This window comes from Hippoglossus stenolepis, chromosome 9 (assembly GCF_022539355.2).
Source record: "Hippoglossus stenolepis isolate QCI-W04-F060 chromosome 9, HSTE1.2, whole genome shotgun sequence".
NCBI lineage: Eukaryota > Metazoa > Chordata > Actinopteri > Pleuronectiformes > Pleuronectidae > Hippoglossus > Hippoglossus stenolepis.
In genome coordinates this window covers 13,245,077-13,262,814 of record NC_061491.1, presented here as the reverse complement: position 1 = coordinate 13,262,814, position 17,738 = coordinate 13,245,077, and the positions used below count along the sequence as shown (strand labels likewise).

The 17,738-nt window shown below is 43.0% G+C and overlaps 2 protein-coding genes across 2 annotated transcripts; one reads left to right on the top strand and one right to left on the bottom strand.

Moving 5' to 3' along the window:
* Nucleotides 1–1,057: 1,057 nt before the first annotated feature.
* nol6 (nucleolar protein 6 (RNA-associated)) lies at nt 1,058–17,260 on the top strand. The gene is made up of 26 exons (XM_035166406.2): nt 1,058–1,263; nt 2,360–2,560; nt 2,691–2,807; nt 2,928–3,107; nt 3,207–3,375; nt 3,547–3,675; nt 3,785–3,948; nt 4,028–4,148; nt 4,298–4,356; nt 4,463–4,564; nt 4,645–4,760; nt 4,852–5,029; nt 5,798–5,920; nt 6,242–6,390; nt 9,561–9,636; nt 10,294–10,434; nt 10,622–10,739; nt 11,095–11,249; nt 11,402–11,565; nt 11,802–11,954; nt 12,082–12,179; nt 12,352–12,476; nt 14,512–14,601; nt 14,714–14,914; nt 16,672–16,773; nt 16,889–17,260. The coding sequence occupies exons 1-26, from the start codon at nt 1,225–1,227 to the stop codon at nt 17,036–17,038; spliced, it is 3,420 nt and encodes a 1,139-aa protein (XP_035022297.1). The 5' UTR covers nt 1,058–1,224; the 3' UTR covers nt 17,039–17,260.
* Nucleotides 6,384–9,601, bottom strand: LOC118115322 (E3 SUMO-protein ligase ZBED1). Its single transcript, XM_035166407.1, has 2 exons — nt 7,846–9,601; nt 6,384–7,736 (listed from the first exon to the last, which is right to left on the bottom strand). Exons 1-2 carry the CDS (start codon nt 9,343–9,345, stop codon nt 7,188–7,190), a joined length of 2,049 nt encoding a protein of 682 aa, XP_035022298.1. The 5' UTR covers nt 9,346–9,601; the 3' UTR covers nt 6,384–7,187.
* Nucleotides 17,261–17,738: the final 478 nt, after the last annotated feature.

Sequence of the window (17,738 nt, the reverse complement as noted above, 5' to 3'; positions counted from 1 at the left end):
GATGTGTCCGTCCGTGTCGAGGCTTCGAAGCGTGTGTCGAGTAATCCAGGAAGACTTTTATGAAGCGCGTATCGGGGCTTGTGTTGATGACGTTTGTGGTGACGTTCAAAGCCTCACGAGCCGGCCGTACCACGTGACTGAGTCAGGAAATGGTTCGCGGGTTTGGCGTGCGAATCGAAATATAAGGAGCAGCGAAACGCAATGGATCCCCCCCCCCCCTCACATTTTGTGGACTTGGGACTTTATTGCACGTTTGTTTGCAAAAAGAAAAGAAACCGCCTGAAACCCAGCACTGTGGAAAAGTTGTTATTTTTAAATAAAAATGAATAAAATCCCTATAGTCCCTATTTTACGTGTTACATGTTACAAGTAACACAAGCATATTCACATCACAACCCTCTGCCCAATTTGTTTCCACTTTCCCTTTTGACCCCGCCATTGTATCATAAAGACAGACACCATATTAATAAGTTCATAATTTATGTATTGGAATCACAAACATCATTCATTCATTTATTCAATTCAAAGCTTCACACACCAAAGCCATGGTGTCATTATAATCACTCTGCCTGTTTCACATTTATTGTCCACTTGATGGCACAGTAGAGCAAATGAAGCACCATGAAGCTTCGGCCCATGAGTGAACCAATTGGATGGAAAGCGTCAATGCTGCATGAAGCTTCATCTCGCCATCACTAGTTGTGAGTGTAAACTATAAACTGTAGAAACTGAAAACATCTATTCTCAGGACGTGTTATTCTGTTTTGAAAGCATTACTACTGTACATTTTGTGCGATCTCCTGATATAAATAAAGTTGTTTTAATAAAACCATCACAGTGTAAGTGCAGTCGGATTCCGCACAGTGTCTCTCCTTTCCTAACTCCTTACGTCTCCTCCTTAACATCTTTACTTGACCTCGCGTCGTTTTCCATCGGAGTGAAGGAGTAGTGGTTAGGAAAGGAGATTATTTGGACTTTTTGAACGCAGCCCATATGGCAGCCTGCTCCTGCAACCTATCTCGCTGTAGTCGACGAGCGGGCGGGCTCGATGAGCATCGAGCCAATTGCCGCTCACCGCTGCAAGCTCTCCACCAATCAGGACAATCATGTCCTGGTAGCAAGTTTAGCTAACCCTGTGCACACGTGAGAGCGCAAGAAGGAAGAGTGGTCTGGATCCAAACTAAAGATATCAGGAGTTATCGTCAACCTGAGAACACATCAGACATGAAAAAGGAGCAGACAGACGCAGAGGAGCCGCTGGAGGTGAGATAGGACGCGTTTAGCATGAACCTAGCTTAGCTTCACGGTGTTAACTCACTGCTGCATGGATGTTGCTCTCATGCTTTACTTACAACTCTACAGTCACGTTACATTGGTTTCCAATACCTACAGCGTTATTGAAACAGAATGACGGTGGTTTGACAAACAACAGAGTTAACGCTTATACAATACTGCTCCTAAATGGTTGAAGTCACGTCTCACAGAGGATTTTATGTTTACATGGGTAATCATATTTCATAGTCAGCTCCACTGACGTGCGGAGTACCACAAGGTTCTGTTCTTGGCCCAGTTTTTTCCACGCATCAGTCATTTTAATGGAGACTTCAATCACTGCAACGCAACCAGATAATGTTAGTCACCTGAGAAATTTAACTTAGTGTTTAACGGCTATCAAAAAAATGATTTCTTGTCACTTTCTGCAGCTAAAGTCAGAAAAAGTATTAATATATGGTCCTGACCATCTAGCAGGCAATTTACAACCTTTTATTGGTCCATTGGCAAGCGAAATTAAATCCACACCCAGAAACATGGGTATCACATTTGATTCGCAACAAAATGTTGAAGCCCATGACATAACCTTATTAAATCTTTAGGAGCTACTGACTCTCAATGCTCCAAGCACTAAATCTAAAATCTTCTAACAACGATTCCTGGTAGTTCCTAAGTCAAGGCTGTTAAATCGGGGTGACCAGGCTCCTGCCATCAGGGCCCCAAGGCTCTGGAATTACTTGCCAGAGGAGATTAGACTTGTCAGCACTTTTTAAATCGATGCTTAAAATATATTTTTTTATAAGAAAGCCTATTAATGCCTGATTTTAACTGGTTTTAACAGATGTTATTGTTTAAATATTTCATTTTATTTTCTGTGTTGTTTTATTCCCATGTATTTTGTGTAGCACTTTGTAACCTTGTCTTGATATATCCTGAAATAAAGTTTTACTAGTATGATAACATAACATTTATCACATTCATCACCTTATGGTGTTCCCATCTATAATAATAACAAACATGTCAGAAGTTGAGTCAGTCTGAGGTGTTGTTGCTGCTGCCTCATGTTGTGCTGTGTGTTGTTTCACAGATGACTCCCTCAGATTCCGCTCATGAGGCGGAGGACACTGAGGCTCCTGTCAAAGCTAAAAGGAGCAAACCTGATGACAAGGTGGTCTACCACCCGGTGAAGCTGTCTCGAAGTGACCTGTACAGACCTCCCACTGCACAGGAGCTCAACCAGCTGAAGGAGGCGGAGAGCCTGTTTCACTGCAGCCTGCTGAAGATGCAGGTGAGACCTGAGAGAGAAGCGTCATCAGAGACATGAGAAGGAAAAGGAAATAAATTTGTCTTAATTCAAGCCTGTTGTACTGTGTAAACATTAAACTTTCACACACTCTTAAATCTATCAAAACTGACAGATGGAGGAGCTGCTGAAGGAGGTCACACTGAGTGAGCACAGGAAACGGCAAATAGATTCCTTCGTCCAGACAGTCACCGGGCTGCTACAGGCTGTGCCAGATTCACCAGAGGTTGAGGTTTGTAGAGAACAACTTTGTGACTGGGATAGTTAGCTTTATCCCTTTCATTCAGCTCTCTACAAAGTTGCACATAGACCCATGCAACCACTTTTTAAAAACTCTTATCTCTGTGTTCAGGTTAGTGACCTGTCTTGGCTGTCAGGTGCAGTTAAGATCCCTTTCCTCCTGATGCCCAAAACGACAAAAGGCAGGTTCCACATGACAACTCCTGCCTCTGTTGATCTGATCGGCAGCTACCCCCTGGGCACCTGCACCAAACCACGCATCATGGTGGACCTGGCTGTCACAATCCCAGGAGTAAGTCACCTGCCTCCTTTTTACAGGCTGAATGCAAAACAAATATTAGATTCTAAGAGACACTGACCTCTTCTGTTCTGCTAATCCCTCTGTTATTAGAATGTCCTCCACCCAAAGGACGTCTTGAACCAGAGGTATCCGAGAAAAAGAGCCCTGTACCTCGCGGGCCTGGCCCAGTATCTCGTATCCTCATCCGAGATCGGAACCATGCGTTATTCATGTCTCCACGGGAACCGACTCCGACCCGTCCTGCTGCTGACCCCTCCTGGTATGTAACTTTTTCATTCACACAATACTGACAGCCTATAAGGGTGTTGAATTTAGTTTTCATTGGATGGATTTTAGCAGTGACTCTTCTTTGTATGTGCACATTGATAAAAAAGTATGTTTTTATCTGTCTATGATTGCGAGACATGATGTGTTGTGGTGTCCATTCAAGACTCTTCCAGCTTCATGGTGCGCGTGCATGCGTGTCCACCTCCTGGGTTCTTTAAGCCCAGTCGTTTTCATCCCCAGAGGAATAATATCCGGACAGAGTGGTACACTGGACTGCAGACGGCCCCGTCTGGTAAGGCTTGTTTTTTAGATATTATCCATACATTTTTCTCAGACAATGATCATAGGGAAATCCTGGAAATATCGCTTTCAAAACCTTTGTCTTTTCTCGTTTTCTACAGAGAGCAGTGAACCACCCACTCCACATTACAACAGCTCTGTTCTGGGGGATTTACTGCCCAGGGCTCACCTCCAGTTTCTTTCTGCTGTCAGCTCCCAGTGCTCAGCTTTTTCAGAAGGGGTGGCTTTGCTCAAAGTCTGGCTTCGTCAGAGAGAGCTCGACCAGGCAAGAGGCTCATTTGATTGTTGCACAGAGCTTATGTCCCTTTTGTATTCTTCTGACCCTGTTTATCTCTGTCTTACAGGGCACTGGTTGTTTTAATGGCTTCCTGGCTTCAATGCTGCTGGCCTATTTGCTAACCACTCGCAAAGTCAGTAACACCATGACGGCCTATCAGCTGCTTCGAAACAGCTTGAACTTTCTGGGTAGGAACATTTGAAATCCACTTAATTCCAGATTTGTTAATATTGTATAATATGTATATAGTATAATGTGATATATCAAAGTAATAATAATTTGCTTTCCACTGTTTTGAATGTCTTGTAACTTCCACACCTGTCATTCTAACCCTCAGCCTCTACAGACCTGACAGTGAATGGGATCAGCCTTGCCAAAAATCCCGACTCTACAGCTGTGAGTGGTCCAGCTTGAATTTAAAACTACAAACCTGGCAATGTAATTTTTTCACACTTCCTAAATGAATCTTTATTATACTATTCCTCCTTTCTTTCCCCTGCAGCCATCTCTCGCCGAGTTCCACAGTGCTTTCCAGGTGGTGTTTGTCGACCCCTCTGGACATCTCAACATGTGTGCTGATGTGACTGCTTGTACCTACAAACAGGTAAATACTTTAAATGTGCGATTATTTTTCACCCGTGAGATGAAGCAACAAGTTTTGACCGTTTTCAAATCGGTTCTCAGCTGCAGCACGAGGCGTCTGTGTCGATGCAGTTCTGGGACAACCCCACGGTGGATGGGTTCCACAGCCTCCTCATGACGCCCAAACCCATGATAAGGACAAGCGACCACGTATTCCAGTACGGCTCAGATCATCAACTAATGCAACAACAACTTTTCTCATTCCGTTTGTCTTCCCATCCTCATCCTGCCGGTTCCTCTTCCACTCAGGTTATGTGAGCTGGCCAAGCTTCAGTCCAGCTGTAAGAAACTGAATCTCCTCAATGAGCTGATGGACCACAGTGGGAATTATGTCCATGCTGCTCTCCCGTTCCTACTGTCACTGCTTCAGCAAGGACTGGGCCAAAGGATTCACCTCATCACCCACTCCCTCTCTCCTGACCCTGAGGTGGGAATGATTTACATTTAGGATATACAGTGGTACACACCAATTTTTTACCTCCAAGAAGGAGGTTGTTTGTTTTGCCATTAGTCTCTTTGTCTGTCTGTTAGCAGGAATTCTTAAAGTAATAATGCAGATATTTTGATGACAAATCAGGCATATTTAGAGGAATGATATCTACATCTGTGCAATTTGGTGCAGCTTGATTGGCTTTAAGGGGACTGTTGGACCTTGGTGGAGGTATGTGCTCCACAAAGTTCCATTCCAGTTACATAATTAGTAAGTAGTCTGTGCTACTATTAACAAAGTCCTAACTATAATGACACACACATACCTTCATCAAGGCAGAACAGTCCCCATGTGAAACCACATTTGTTTTCACTAGATCCCAATTTTTTTGAGGATCTGGATCAAATTGCACACTCATAAATATCAGTCCCTTAAAGATCCTAAATTTATTTTTAAATCTCGATCCACGAATTACTCTTTGTGAAGGAAATTGTTGAAAAACACCCTTTTGCAAAAATGTCCTGGATCCTGCACCAAATGTGTGTGAATTCTTAAAATCATGCTTCTCCCCTCCACAATAATTCATGGTTGTCGTTTTTTCGCAATCCTGCTGTCAAACACAGACAAATACATAACCTTCTCAGTGGAGGTAATTACATCTGCATTAATACTACTACAGCAGTGCATGTTAGTGATTAAAAGTACAGTCTTTTAAACCACTGAAGTTGTTGAACTTGATTCATTTTTTTTTTGGTTTCATCACAGTGGTCTGTGGAGAGTGAAGCCCCAAAACACAAAGCTCAACCTCCTCTCTCCTTCGGTCTGCTCTTGAGGCCGGAGCTGGCCGCCTCTGTGCTTGAAAGAGGTCCACCTGCAGACAGCCCCAGGGTAACCTCACCAGTCTCTGTCTTCTGTGCATGTGTGGAGTGTTTCATTCCTTATTTTTTTTCCCAATGGGGTAACAGTGGTTTCACTTTAGTATATTTGAGTGCAGTATCAAAAGTGCAGTGAAGAGGGAGCACACTTGTACTACATTGTCTCACAGGCTTAAAGTTATACAAGTTATACTCATATTAAAAGAACTGCTCACTGTACCATGGTTAGTATTTAGTATGGTTAAAATATTTTTAGGATTGTACTAATCTAAATGTAGTATTTGTGGCCACAAATTGGTTGCAGTTCTAATATGTCTGACATTTGCCCTGCTAGGCGGCCGAGTTTCGCCAGCTGTGGGGTCCTCGCTCCGAGCTGCGTCGCTTCCAGGACGGCGGCATCACCGAGGCCGTGCTGTGGGAAGGAGAGAGCATGTGCCAAAAACGACTGGTCCCCAAACAGATCATCTCACACCTGCTACAGCTGTATGTATTTTATCATTGGATCAGCACACTGAGACACAACAGCCATCACGTTAATACTGGTTATTATACAGTGGTAGTTTGTTCAGTGTGTTCCTATCTGTACAAATATTCACTTTGATACCATGGTAACAGAGATTCTTCTTTGTTTTTCCTCATTGTTTTTGAAGACAACTAGATGATTTTGAAGAAATGTACATTGTAACTACCATGTACAAAACATTACTTGTGTTTAGGTGAATGATGATGTTGTTGACATCATTTTACCGTTGGCTTTATGTAGCTAAGTATTCAACTGCAATTCAGCTGATATCAACTACTGTAAAAGTGAGTTCCCATGTGGCTCCATGTTTAACGGTTCGCACTCTGGACTTTAAATGAAAGAGTTAAATGCTCAGAGGGACCTGTGGGCAGCTGTGGCTCAGGAGGCATAGAGGGTCAGTTGTTCGATTCCCGTCTCCTAGAGCCTGCATTCTGAAGTGCCCATGGGCAAGATACTGAGTCCCACATTTCTCCTGACCGTTTATAAATGTGTAGTAGAAGAAACACCATATGAACGTGTGAATGGGTTCATGTAACTTGTACTGTAAAGTGCATTGAGCAGCCTCTAAGACAGGTAAAGCGCCATATAAATACAATCTATTTAACTTTTTTTGTTGTCAGCAGTGGGAAAGTACCTGTTGTTAAAGCCCTGTTATTGCCCCTTTCTTTCTGACTGTCCACCGCTGCACCACAGTAGCCTTACTCTATGATTAGTACAGGAAGTCAGTGTAAACCTTCATCATGTTGGGTTATTTAAGTTACGCATTTCGGTTTACAAAGATCATCATGTCAACATGCTCTGGGCTCAGTCTTGTACGCATTGTTGCAAACGCTTGTCCAGACTCAGACAACAAAGACGGTAGCGATACCCCGGGTACGCACAAATAGTGTCTTGCCAGAGTGGCCAGTTTGGGGAATCTCGGTCCGTTCACCCTCCACCAATCAAGGGGGTTTATGTCCAACGAGGGGGCGATGTCTCTCAAGTAGTAATCTACCTGAGCCTCGGAGTCTGTGGCGTAGGAGGAGCTGTAGTTGTCTCCGAGGAGCAACATCATGGTGTTTTTGGTGTCACTTCTCATTTGTGAGGGCATGGCCACCTGGCTAATATCAGGCATGATAAGGGTTTCGTGCTGTTCATCCTTTGGACCCACTGTGGTAGTTATGACATCTAACTTTGAAACCAGCTCGTGCAGTTTGACCTTTGCAGCCAGTCTCCCTGTCGGCGTCAGGAAGCTGAGATGTTTGTGACGAGGGTCCAGCATGGAGGCGATCAGAGCTGGTTTGGACGACAAGTCATTAGAGTCGACCTGCAAACAGTAAAATAACATTAATAAGGGAATATATGAAGAGGAAGATTATTTTTGTCATTATATATACATTATATAACAAAATGTATTTTACTTAGTTTATGCCTACCTCCATGTGACTCCTAAGTGACGTCTGAACTTTCAGCTTAAACTCGGACACTTGTTCAACATCATTCTCTCTTGGCACAAGGTGAGTCTGAATGAGGCTGAACGTGATTGGGTAGATGTTTGAAATGGAAACCTCTGTTTCAGCAGATATGACTGTCGTTGCCCATTTCAATGTTGCCAGCACAGGTGTGAAATTCTCAATTATTTGCCAGTAGTCATCTTCAATCTCAAGGGTCTGGGCTTCCTGTCTGTTGGTGACTGTGCGATCGGAGAGCACAGCTTTAATAGCCCACCTTTGCTCTAGTAAGCGTTCAAACATATCACAGATAGTGTCCCATCGAGCTTTGCTCGACTGGATGAGCTTGTGCTGCGGCAGGCACATCTGAACCTGCTTCTGCTCCAAGGCCTCACCCGCCAGCATGTTGTGACTGAAGTGCTTGGCAAGTTTCCCTGCAGAAATTATGATGCGGACTAAATCCTCACTCAGCCCATTACTGACTGCCTGCTGCAGTGTAGTGGCAAAGCAAGTGGCGTAGTCCCAGCTGACGTGGGAACACGCATGTGCTGACAAAATGTCTTGTGTGTTATTATGAACACACGCGGTCACTTTCCCGTCGATACCCCACGTCTTCACAGTGTTGAGCAGCTTCTCTGTGACGCTGTCTGTAGTGGGCTGACTGTCTGATGACAGCTTGTGTGTCTGCAGCACAGCTGACCTGCCCAGCCACTCCTCCGTTATGAAGGAGCAGGACACTGTGATGTACCTTTGGAAGGGCAGAGCTGTCCAGAATTCAGCAGTGAGAGCCACTTTCTCCACCCTACCCAGCTGCACCACCAGCTCCTCCACCTTCTCATGGAAGTGTCCTTCAATAAGACGTGTGATATCACCAGTAGATGGCATTTTATAATTATGCACTGTGTATGCAAGTAGCTCTCGAAACCCATCCCCGCTAACCACGCTGATGGGGAGCATGTCCTTCTCTATCATCCTGGAGATGAGTTCAGTCACCTCTGCGTGTGTGGCCAGTGACACCCCGTCATTAGGCATCGTGTCCGGGTGCTTGTTCTTGATGTGGTACATCATGCTGGTGGTGCTGCTCCTGTACTTCAGCTTGGTGTCACACATGGTGCAGTGGACCTCGTCGTCCACTTTGATGAAAATGTCCCACACGGAGCTCCGCTTCAGGCGCTTCCTCTCCCCGTAGTCTCGCTCGTGGATGTTCGCGGCCACGTTGGGAGACATGATGTTGACCTGCATGATGTCCTGGTTGTTAGCGGCGCTCTCCTCCTCGCTGCTGCACTGGACGGTGCAGATCACCGGCTTCTCGTCCTCGTCCAGCGGCGCAGTGTACGGATGGTGCCTGCTCATGTGGTTCATCATGGTGCTGGTGGCTCCGCCGCAGTACTTCAGCGTCGCGTCGCATTTCATGCAGCGGACGAAGTTGCCCACTTGTTCGAAGCAGTCCCACACCGAGCTGCGTCTCCTGCCGGTCCGCTTCATGTCCCGAGCCGCTACGGTGCCCAGGGAGGTTTCCGTTAGCTAGCGAGCTAATGCTAACCGCCACCGCAAGAATGTAATAAAAACCCTGAATTATGCCCCAGTTGACTTCAGCACATGCCCTGACAGCAGAATGCAGTGTGGGGGGTGGATGTGGGGATTTGCGGAAGCCTCACTTGTCTCTTTTAAATGAAAATGTGATATTTATTGTCCACCAGACACGCAGAGATCCCCGAGTCCTGTGTGCGGTATGTGGGGGCGATGGTGGATGACGTCATCAAAACGGGAAGTGAGGTAAATCGTTGCGATTTAATTTACATGTTTTTAGACATTTAAAGTGGAAATAAAGTCTATGAGATTCAGTGAAAACAAATATAATTAATTTTGTGTTTTTAAATGTTGGTGTATATTCTTCTATGGGGGCCCGACAGTATCTGTTTACCCTTGTACATATATTTATTTGTTTATTTTCTGAAATGCAATAAGATAGAAAAAAGTAAGGTACATAAATATTTATATATTATACACTTTTCACTACATCGGAAAGGCTATTTGTAGTGGGACATACTTGAGTAAATTGCAATGAAGTAGACATTTATATATACTGTTATTAGTCAATAGGCAGGTATGGTATAAAATATGAATATAATAAGTACAAAAATGGTATGTGCCATATTAAATCGTTATAATTTCACAGTAGTATACTAGATAGCCGTATAAATCTATAAATATGTATATATGTATCAATTCACAAATATACATTGCATTTACATAAATATATAGTAGGTGAATATATCACAATAAGAGGCGTGTGATATAGGCATGCCTAAGGAATAATATAATTGATATACGTTGTACACATAGAAGAAAAGTAATGCAAAGGATGCTGATATGCAAAAGGACATTTTTATCAGCAATAGTGCAAGTAATGATGATAAGTTGTGTCTTCAGGTGCCCAGTACAGGAGAGGAGGACAGTCTGAAGGTGGTTCAGTCTTATGATGACCTGAGTAGAAAACTGTGGAGGCTAGAGGGTCTGCCTCTCGCCATCACAGCAGTGCAAGGAGCTCACCCCGCGCTCAGATACACACAGGTAAAGCCTCTGGTTCTCAACAGGAAAACTGCTCTTATACATTTAATCATAAGCAACATTTTTAGTAATTTCGTATCATTTTAAAGACCTCTTCCATGCAGCTCCTGCTCAGAGAGCTGTTCTAAAAGTGTGGACAGCTGGTTATTGTACATTGTGACTGTTCTAACATGTCAGCTGTGCCTTGCAGGTCTTTCCCCCTCAGCCACTGAAGCTGGACTATTCCTTCTTTGAGAGAGAAAAGACTGCCAGATCATTGGTGCCAAAGGAAGACAAACCGTGCCCCGCTTATATCACCCCTATCACAGGTTAGTGCTTCATCTACCTTCATGTCAGCCCCTGGCTTTCGTGTCTCTACTCTAATAAAATAATAACAGGCAGGAATAGCAATTAAAATGTAAGTGGTACTGCTGAGTAAGTTATGCACTGTTTGCTTTAGAGAATACATTACACATCAATTTTCGCTCTCACTCAATTTCTCTTTTCCTTGCACGTGTGTTCCCTGTAATTTATTTTCACTCTCATGGATGCCGACATGCAAAATTGCATAATATCTAACTTTCAACTCATGTATTCAAAGCTTGAAGATTACAGCAACTTAACCATATATATTTGGCCTTTATAGACTATTAAAACATGTGTTGGTAACCCTCATTCTTGCAGTGATTTGTCACATGGAGGGGAGTGGAAAGTGGCCTCACGACCGCCTCGCCATCCGTCATATCCGCGCCGCTTTTCACAACAGCCTGGGAGAGTTGCTCAAGAACCACCATAATTATACGTGCAGGCCCTGCCCCACACACCTGGATGTCTGGAAGGTGAGTTTGTTTACATGACTCACGTTGTCTCTTGGAATCTTATCATTAGATCGGGGATGTTGTTTAGCAATGGCACAGTTGTTTTTTTTTCCATTGAAGTTCACTGTATTGTTTATTCACATCCCCTCACCTCCATTTGCTCATGTGTCCAGGACGGCTTGGCGTTCCGGGTACAGGTGGCCTATCATCGGGAGCCTCAGGTGCTGAGGGAGAGTGTGAATGCAGAGGGCCTGCTGGTTGTGAGGGACAATGAGGAGGCTCAGGCTCTGGAGATGGCCACAATTCACAAACCTCTGCTCACGAGCACATTACATGGGTAAAACTCAAACAGTGACGCAAAGTAGAACCTGTGTGTGAGAAAGCAGTGTTGCAGCTAGAATCTTAACAGTTATTTTGGGATCATGTTTTCACTTTCTTCAACGTTTGACCTACTTTTCTTCCTCCCTGTTCTTCCTTTTTTTCCCTGTATCATTGTTGTTTTGCTTCCTCTGCGATTGCACTACTACTTTATTTTCTTCTCCATTTCTTTACATTCCATCTTTCTGTTGTCAGGCTGCAGCAGGAGCACCCAAGTTTTGGGGCCGTGTGTCGCCTGGTCAAGCGCTGGCTGGGGGCTCAGCTCTTCAGTGAGGACATTACAGAGGACGCGGCCGACCTGCTGGTGGCGTCACTTTTCCTGCAGCCCGCACCTTTCACTCCTCCTGGGTGACTACCACTTCTACTTTTTTGATAATCCGTGCACGTTTTCAGGGTCATCTGCGAGAACACATTCTGTTTACATCCCTTTGTTAGTTCAGTAGGTCATGTGAGTGAATTTGTCCTCGTTCCCCAGTTCTCCTCAGGTGGGCTTCCTTCGCTTCCTTCATCTGCTCTCCTCCTTTGACTGGAGGAACAACCCACTGGTGGTCAACCTCAACAACCAACTCGCAGGCACGCACACACACATACCCACAAATACACCCCTCTTCTCTCCGTGTCACACAAACAAATCCTTCCTGACCGCTTTCTATTTACACACCCAACATACTTTAACATCCTGCTCGTATGTGTTGCTGTTTCCACACAAAGTTGAATTGTTGTTCTCTTCTTTGGTCACATGCAGCCACTGACTACACAGAAATCAAGAATGAGTTCATGGCCTCCAGGGAGTCTCTGCCTGTCATGTTTCTAGCTACGCCTAAGGACAAAATAACATCAATGTGGACCAAGCGAGGACCTAGTGTACAGGTCAGTGGACACGCAAACGCACGAGCAACACATTTTAATAGATGAGCACTCAATGCTGAATTTTCAAAACAATTATATATTACAAGGGGTCAGTCACAGAAAAAGAGAAAATGGGATGATGACATGAAATAGGTCACAAACACAAAGTTAATTACAAACAACGGTGTAGAAAAGAGTTGCATGTTCTTGGCAAAGAGCAGTCGCATAGTTTCCCGATCCTGGAGCCTTTCCTCAGTGCACACTGTTCTCCTGGATCACACTGTCAAAAGATATGAAACTGTCTTAGCAGTATTGATTAATGATTTACTCTTTATAAGTGAACAGTAAATGTCCCTGGATAGATGATAAATGTGTTTCTCAAAACAGATTTTTAGACGGGATGATTTACTGCACTACTTACCACAGGCAAATAGCCATGCTTTTTTCTCATAGCTGGAAATTGATTGTTCTGAAGTCTTTCCAAAACCTCATGTAAATCATTGATCTGGAAATGCAGAAGTTGTATTTATTACTTTAGCATATAACCAAAATATGAATTAATAAACAACATTCCAAAGGCTCAATGTCACTTAGTATATCCACAGCCTCCTTAGCCAACTCTTTGAAAGCACTTCATAGGTTTTTTGGAGACCATCAGGTTTAGCTCACCAGTTGCTGTTCATTGCCGTTTTCTGACGTGGTGAAATAAGGTAAATGTTTAGTTCTGTATTCCTCTGTGTGGATGTGAGCGTAGCTGTATAAGAGTCCAGCCGTGCACAGTAGTGTCCTAAAAAGATGCACGCGGCAGCTTCCCATGGTGCGTAGCTGACCCAGATAAGTTTCCTGCGCTCGCCCACTTCACTCCCACCTACAAGCCCAACATTGACTCCAAGCCTCTCCCAGCATCCTCTTTTATACGCCGGCTGAGAGCAGGATCTTTGTCCACTGTGACGTCATCTTGGGCTTAATTAGCAAAATTGTAATGTTCAGGTTTATGTCAATTTCCCCCTCTCTGGAAGCTCAGGTTGCATGTGTGTATATATAAATATATATTTTTAATTCACATGCCCACCCTCACTGACTAACAAACCTGAAAACGTGTTTCAAGACAAATTCACAGATGAGAGCGAGTGACCTGGTGTGTTATTTGTAGTTGTTTCAATGCCTCTGAATGACCACTAGGGAGCAGATTGTGATGGAGTGAATCAGAATGAATGTTTGAGTTTTTCTTTCTGAATTCACAAGATGCTTTCGGTCAACAATATGACCCACAGACCACTGACCCAGTAAAACAAATAATTATCCTGATGAATGAACATAATCATCATAATTTGGTCCATCTGTCCAAGAGTAGTTAAAATACAAAACAACATTGTATGCGAAGGAACAAGCTGAAATAAATGTTTGAGGAGTTCAGTGCGTTCAGTAAGGAGAAAGTACCTTTTTAAAAGATCGTGATATTTTCCATTCATCCCATTTTTGTTATGCTGTTTTTATAATTGTGTAAATGAACAGAGAACCTCTTACTCCTTGTGTTTTTATCCCTCTGTTTATCTAAGTGGCTTTGATAAGGCTTATCACTCGGTTCTCACTACACTCCAGGATATTGCTCTAAATGTAATGTTATTTATGATGTCATTGCCTTTGTGTGCATGCAGTTGTTGGTCATATTTTACGTGTTATAGGAAACTGTATTACAGTGATAATTGTAATGGCAGCCAGTAGATTAAATATCTCCACCAAGGCCCAACAGACCCCTTAAATTGAAGCCACACCAAATTACACACTCATAAAAATCATTGCCTGAAATATGCCTCTTTTTATCCCCTTAGGATCCATAAATTATTCTCTGGGAAATTGGTGAAAATAGAAAAATCAAAAAAATGCTTACAATGTTAAATGATTTCTTGTCCCATCCTTAAACCAAGTTTCATGGAAATCTGTTGAGTAGCTCTTCTGTAATCTTGCTGACAAACAATCAAACCATCCAACAAACTGACAGAGATGAAAGCATAACCTCCAGAATGTCTAAAGCTACTTTTGGTTGTGTTTGCAGATGCTGCAGCGTGTGGTGATGGTGGCTGCAGAGAGTCTGAAAGTACTGGAACATCAGCTGATGGACGGCAGCCAGATTCAAGATGTCAGGGTGAGTAACAGTCACTTGAAATCTCTTTCGCTCACCATTTCTCAAATGATCCAATGTTTTAGCGAACTATCATTAAATACCTCTGTACTGTGATACACTTGTTTGTGTGCAGGTGGTCATGCGTCCTCCTCTGGACGCCTACGACGTCTTGATCCACCTGAACCCGAAGCAGGTTCCCCTCCTCGGCCAAGCAGTAGACCCCCCCGCTGTCAACTTCAGCAGGGGCGGGATGACTGGCGGTGCGATCCAGTCCGGGGGGGCCCTGCCCGTCATCGACTACAACCCGGTGTCGCTCTACCTGGCCGAGCTCAGAGTGAGTCTGATCTATCAGGGAAGGTGTCATTTTTACATCACCATGATAAAAATGTAAAGCAGGATTTACGCACACAACTCACAGCTGGATTGCTCAGAGGAATAATGTATGTGACGTCCAGCAGCTTCCTGATAAAACACATAACTGGGAAATACCCAGTAAACTTTCCTGATCGTGCATTGTTCACAAAGCCATGACATTGATGCATGAACACTGATGATATCTCTCTTTCTATTCTACTAAAGCAGTAATATCCATGTTCTTCACCTTCTCTTTTCACACTCGTATACATGACTTGTATGTTAAAGCATAGTTCTCAGCAAGCCTCTTGACGCTTGACCTCTCTCTCTGTCTTTGTCCTTCTCTCTCTGTCCCTCTCACTCCGTCTCTCTTCTTGTTGTTTGTCTCCATCAACCATTAATGCGATGAAAGGACATTTGCTACATTATGCAGCCAATACAGCCTGTGCACAGTTTAAACAAGTGTACACTTAGCCATCAATGACAGGGGTCATCAGTCAATCCGAGAGCTGATATAGAAAAGAATAGAAAGCTTTATTGTCATTGTGCAGGCTACAATGAGATTAGTTCTCAAGTTAAGTACATTTAACATTTTAAACATCAACCACCATACACATTTATTCAGCCTCTAAATGCAAATTTAGTTTGAGATGTAATGATTGCACTAGTTAAACAGGTTCAATGGGTTAAACATGGCAAAGAGCTGCTGCACTCATGCACGCCACCCTTTGACTGAGCTTATCAAATAGAGGTAAATGAAAGGGCGTGTGGAGGAAGTAAACTGAGGTAACTGAAGCTGTTTTCAGACTTGAACTCCAGAGACTGTCCCCACAATTGTGTTTTTCTGGAGTTTGCCTTTCACGTATGAACACTGCAGCATGTATGGCACAACTTTTTCATCCTGAGATATTTGTTTCCTCTTCAGTTTTGTGTTTGTCGCATGTAAGAAATGTCAACACAATCTCTCACTTGCTGTGCAGCGGACCTCCTGCTGTGTTCACAAATGGGCACATTCGGACATTACCCAGAAGTTTTACTACGGGGCTTGTAGGAGAAAGTCCGGAGCCTCTTACTCGGATGTTCTCACATACAGATTCATAGTATTCACAGTATAACATGCAGATCAAAGTGCTTGACCTAAAACAGAAGAACGCAAGCTTAAAAACAGAACATAGTAAGACGGGGAAATATGTTACAACAAAAATTTATGAAAAAAATGTAAAATAATTCATTGAGTAAAGCAATGTTAAGATTATAAAGAAAGAGAAGTCATGGTTGAATTAATTATAACAAAGGTTTGAGCACTTTTTGAACTGTGTTGACAGAATGCACGTACAATGTGTAGTGTGAGTGAGTTCAACAGCGTTGACGCATGATTACAGAAAGCTGCCTCAACATGTTTGTGATTCATTTAACAAGTGAGCAGATTGACACATAATCCGATTGATAATAAATAAAGTAAAATAAAGAAGGTGTCAGTCTAATTTCTGGCTTTAGTAACAAGTAAGACGATTTAAAAATATATCCCTAGTGTAACTGGCAACCTGCACAATGATGCTACTACTGGTGTGATGTGTTCTTTTTTACCATGTTTGGCTACGACCAATTAAGAAGTAACAATTTATAATAAGGATATAATATAATAGGATTTGCTTTTAAAATCGACAACTGCAACAAAAAACTCTGCTTATTTCCTGAACTTCTGCTGCTCCATCACTTAACCTGATCTATTTTCAGGAGGCGTTCGGAGACCTCGCTCTCTTCTTCTGTGATCCCCATGGTGGAACAGTGATTGCAGTTTTATGGAAACCGAAGGCGTTCATCTCGATGCCTTTTAAGGTAAAGGTTAAGTTGCTCATGTCCCCTACCCCTATTATGATGTCACGTCCATCATGCTCATTTTTCACCTGTCAACATCTGTCACGCCGACCTTATGTTTTACTCTCTCCCTCAGACGTCGCAGGTGTCTGCTCGGAGCGTGGAAGTGACGGGGGAGGAAGTAAAGACTGTTCCTAACGTGGAAGCGATTCTGGAGGACTTCCTGATCATGGGGAAGGGATTGATCAAATCAGTGGACGCAAGGACTGAAAAATGGTCATTTTAGAAAATTCTAATATTCAAACACACGCACCTCTTTCTCCGTAATCTTTTTACCATCTGACATGTTCACCACACAGTATATTTGATCCATTTGTTTTGTTTCTCTCTGCCTATTTGAAAAGGAACAATGTAAACAACAATGAATTGTGGACCTCTTTTCAACATTATGTATTGTTTGTTTTGGTGTAGCTGCATCACACCCAATAAATACATAACTACTCTATTATTTTAGTTTCAGTGTTTTTGTTGCAGTAGAGCTACAATTATTAGTTTCATTGATCAGTTGACCAACAGAAAATTAATACAGTTTTGATAATTGATTGATTAATCGTGGAAGTCAAGGTTCTTTAATGTGATAAAATGCTGATTTTCAATATTTTCTATCGTTGCAAATGGAATATATTTAGATTTGGATCGTTGACTTTACAAAACGAGTAATTTAATAGCATCAGATTGGACTCTAGAAAAGATTGTTTCACATTATCGAAGCTTAATTGACCTAATCAAGAAAATAATAATAACTTTGTGTGACAGTTTTGTATTTGTTTGCATGCATTTCGAAACTTTTCCAACTGTTCCTCCTTGGCATCGATGCAGAGATGCAATGCTGCCTGTGCCATGTGTCATAGTTTTATATTTGCACAACAAACACAGTGCTGACAGAAAAAGCTGGGAGGCCGTTTCAGACAGTTTATGAAGAGTTT

What these genes read in the sequence shown, in the direction of transcription:
- nol6 (XM_035166406.2), top strand. Translation starts at nt 1,225, where the DNA reads ATGAAAAAGGAGCAGACAGACGCAGAGGAGCCGCTGGAG. An exon ending in TCATCAAAACGGGAAGTGAG is followed by an intron (nt 9,637 to 10,293) that starts GTAAATCGTTGC and finishes TTGTGTCTTCAG; the next exon opens with GTGCCCAGTACAGGAGAGGA. An exon ending in TCTACCTGGCCGAGCTCAGA is followed by an intron (nt 14,915 to 16,671) that starts GTGAGTCTGATC and finishes ATCTATTTTCAG; the next exon opens with GAGGCGTTCGGAGACCTCGC.
- LOC118115322 (XM_035166407.1), bottom strand. Translation starts at nt 9,345, where the DNA reads ATGAAGCGGACCGGCAGGAGACGCAGCTCGGTGTGGGACTGCTTCGAA. An exon ending in CACTTAGGAGTCACATGGAG is followed by an intron (nt 7,737 to 7,845) that starts GTAGGCATAAAC and finishes TACTGTTTGCAG; the next exon opens with GTCGACTCTAATGACTTGTC.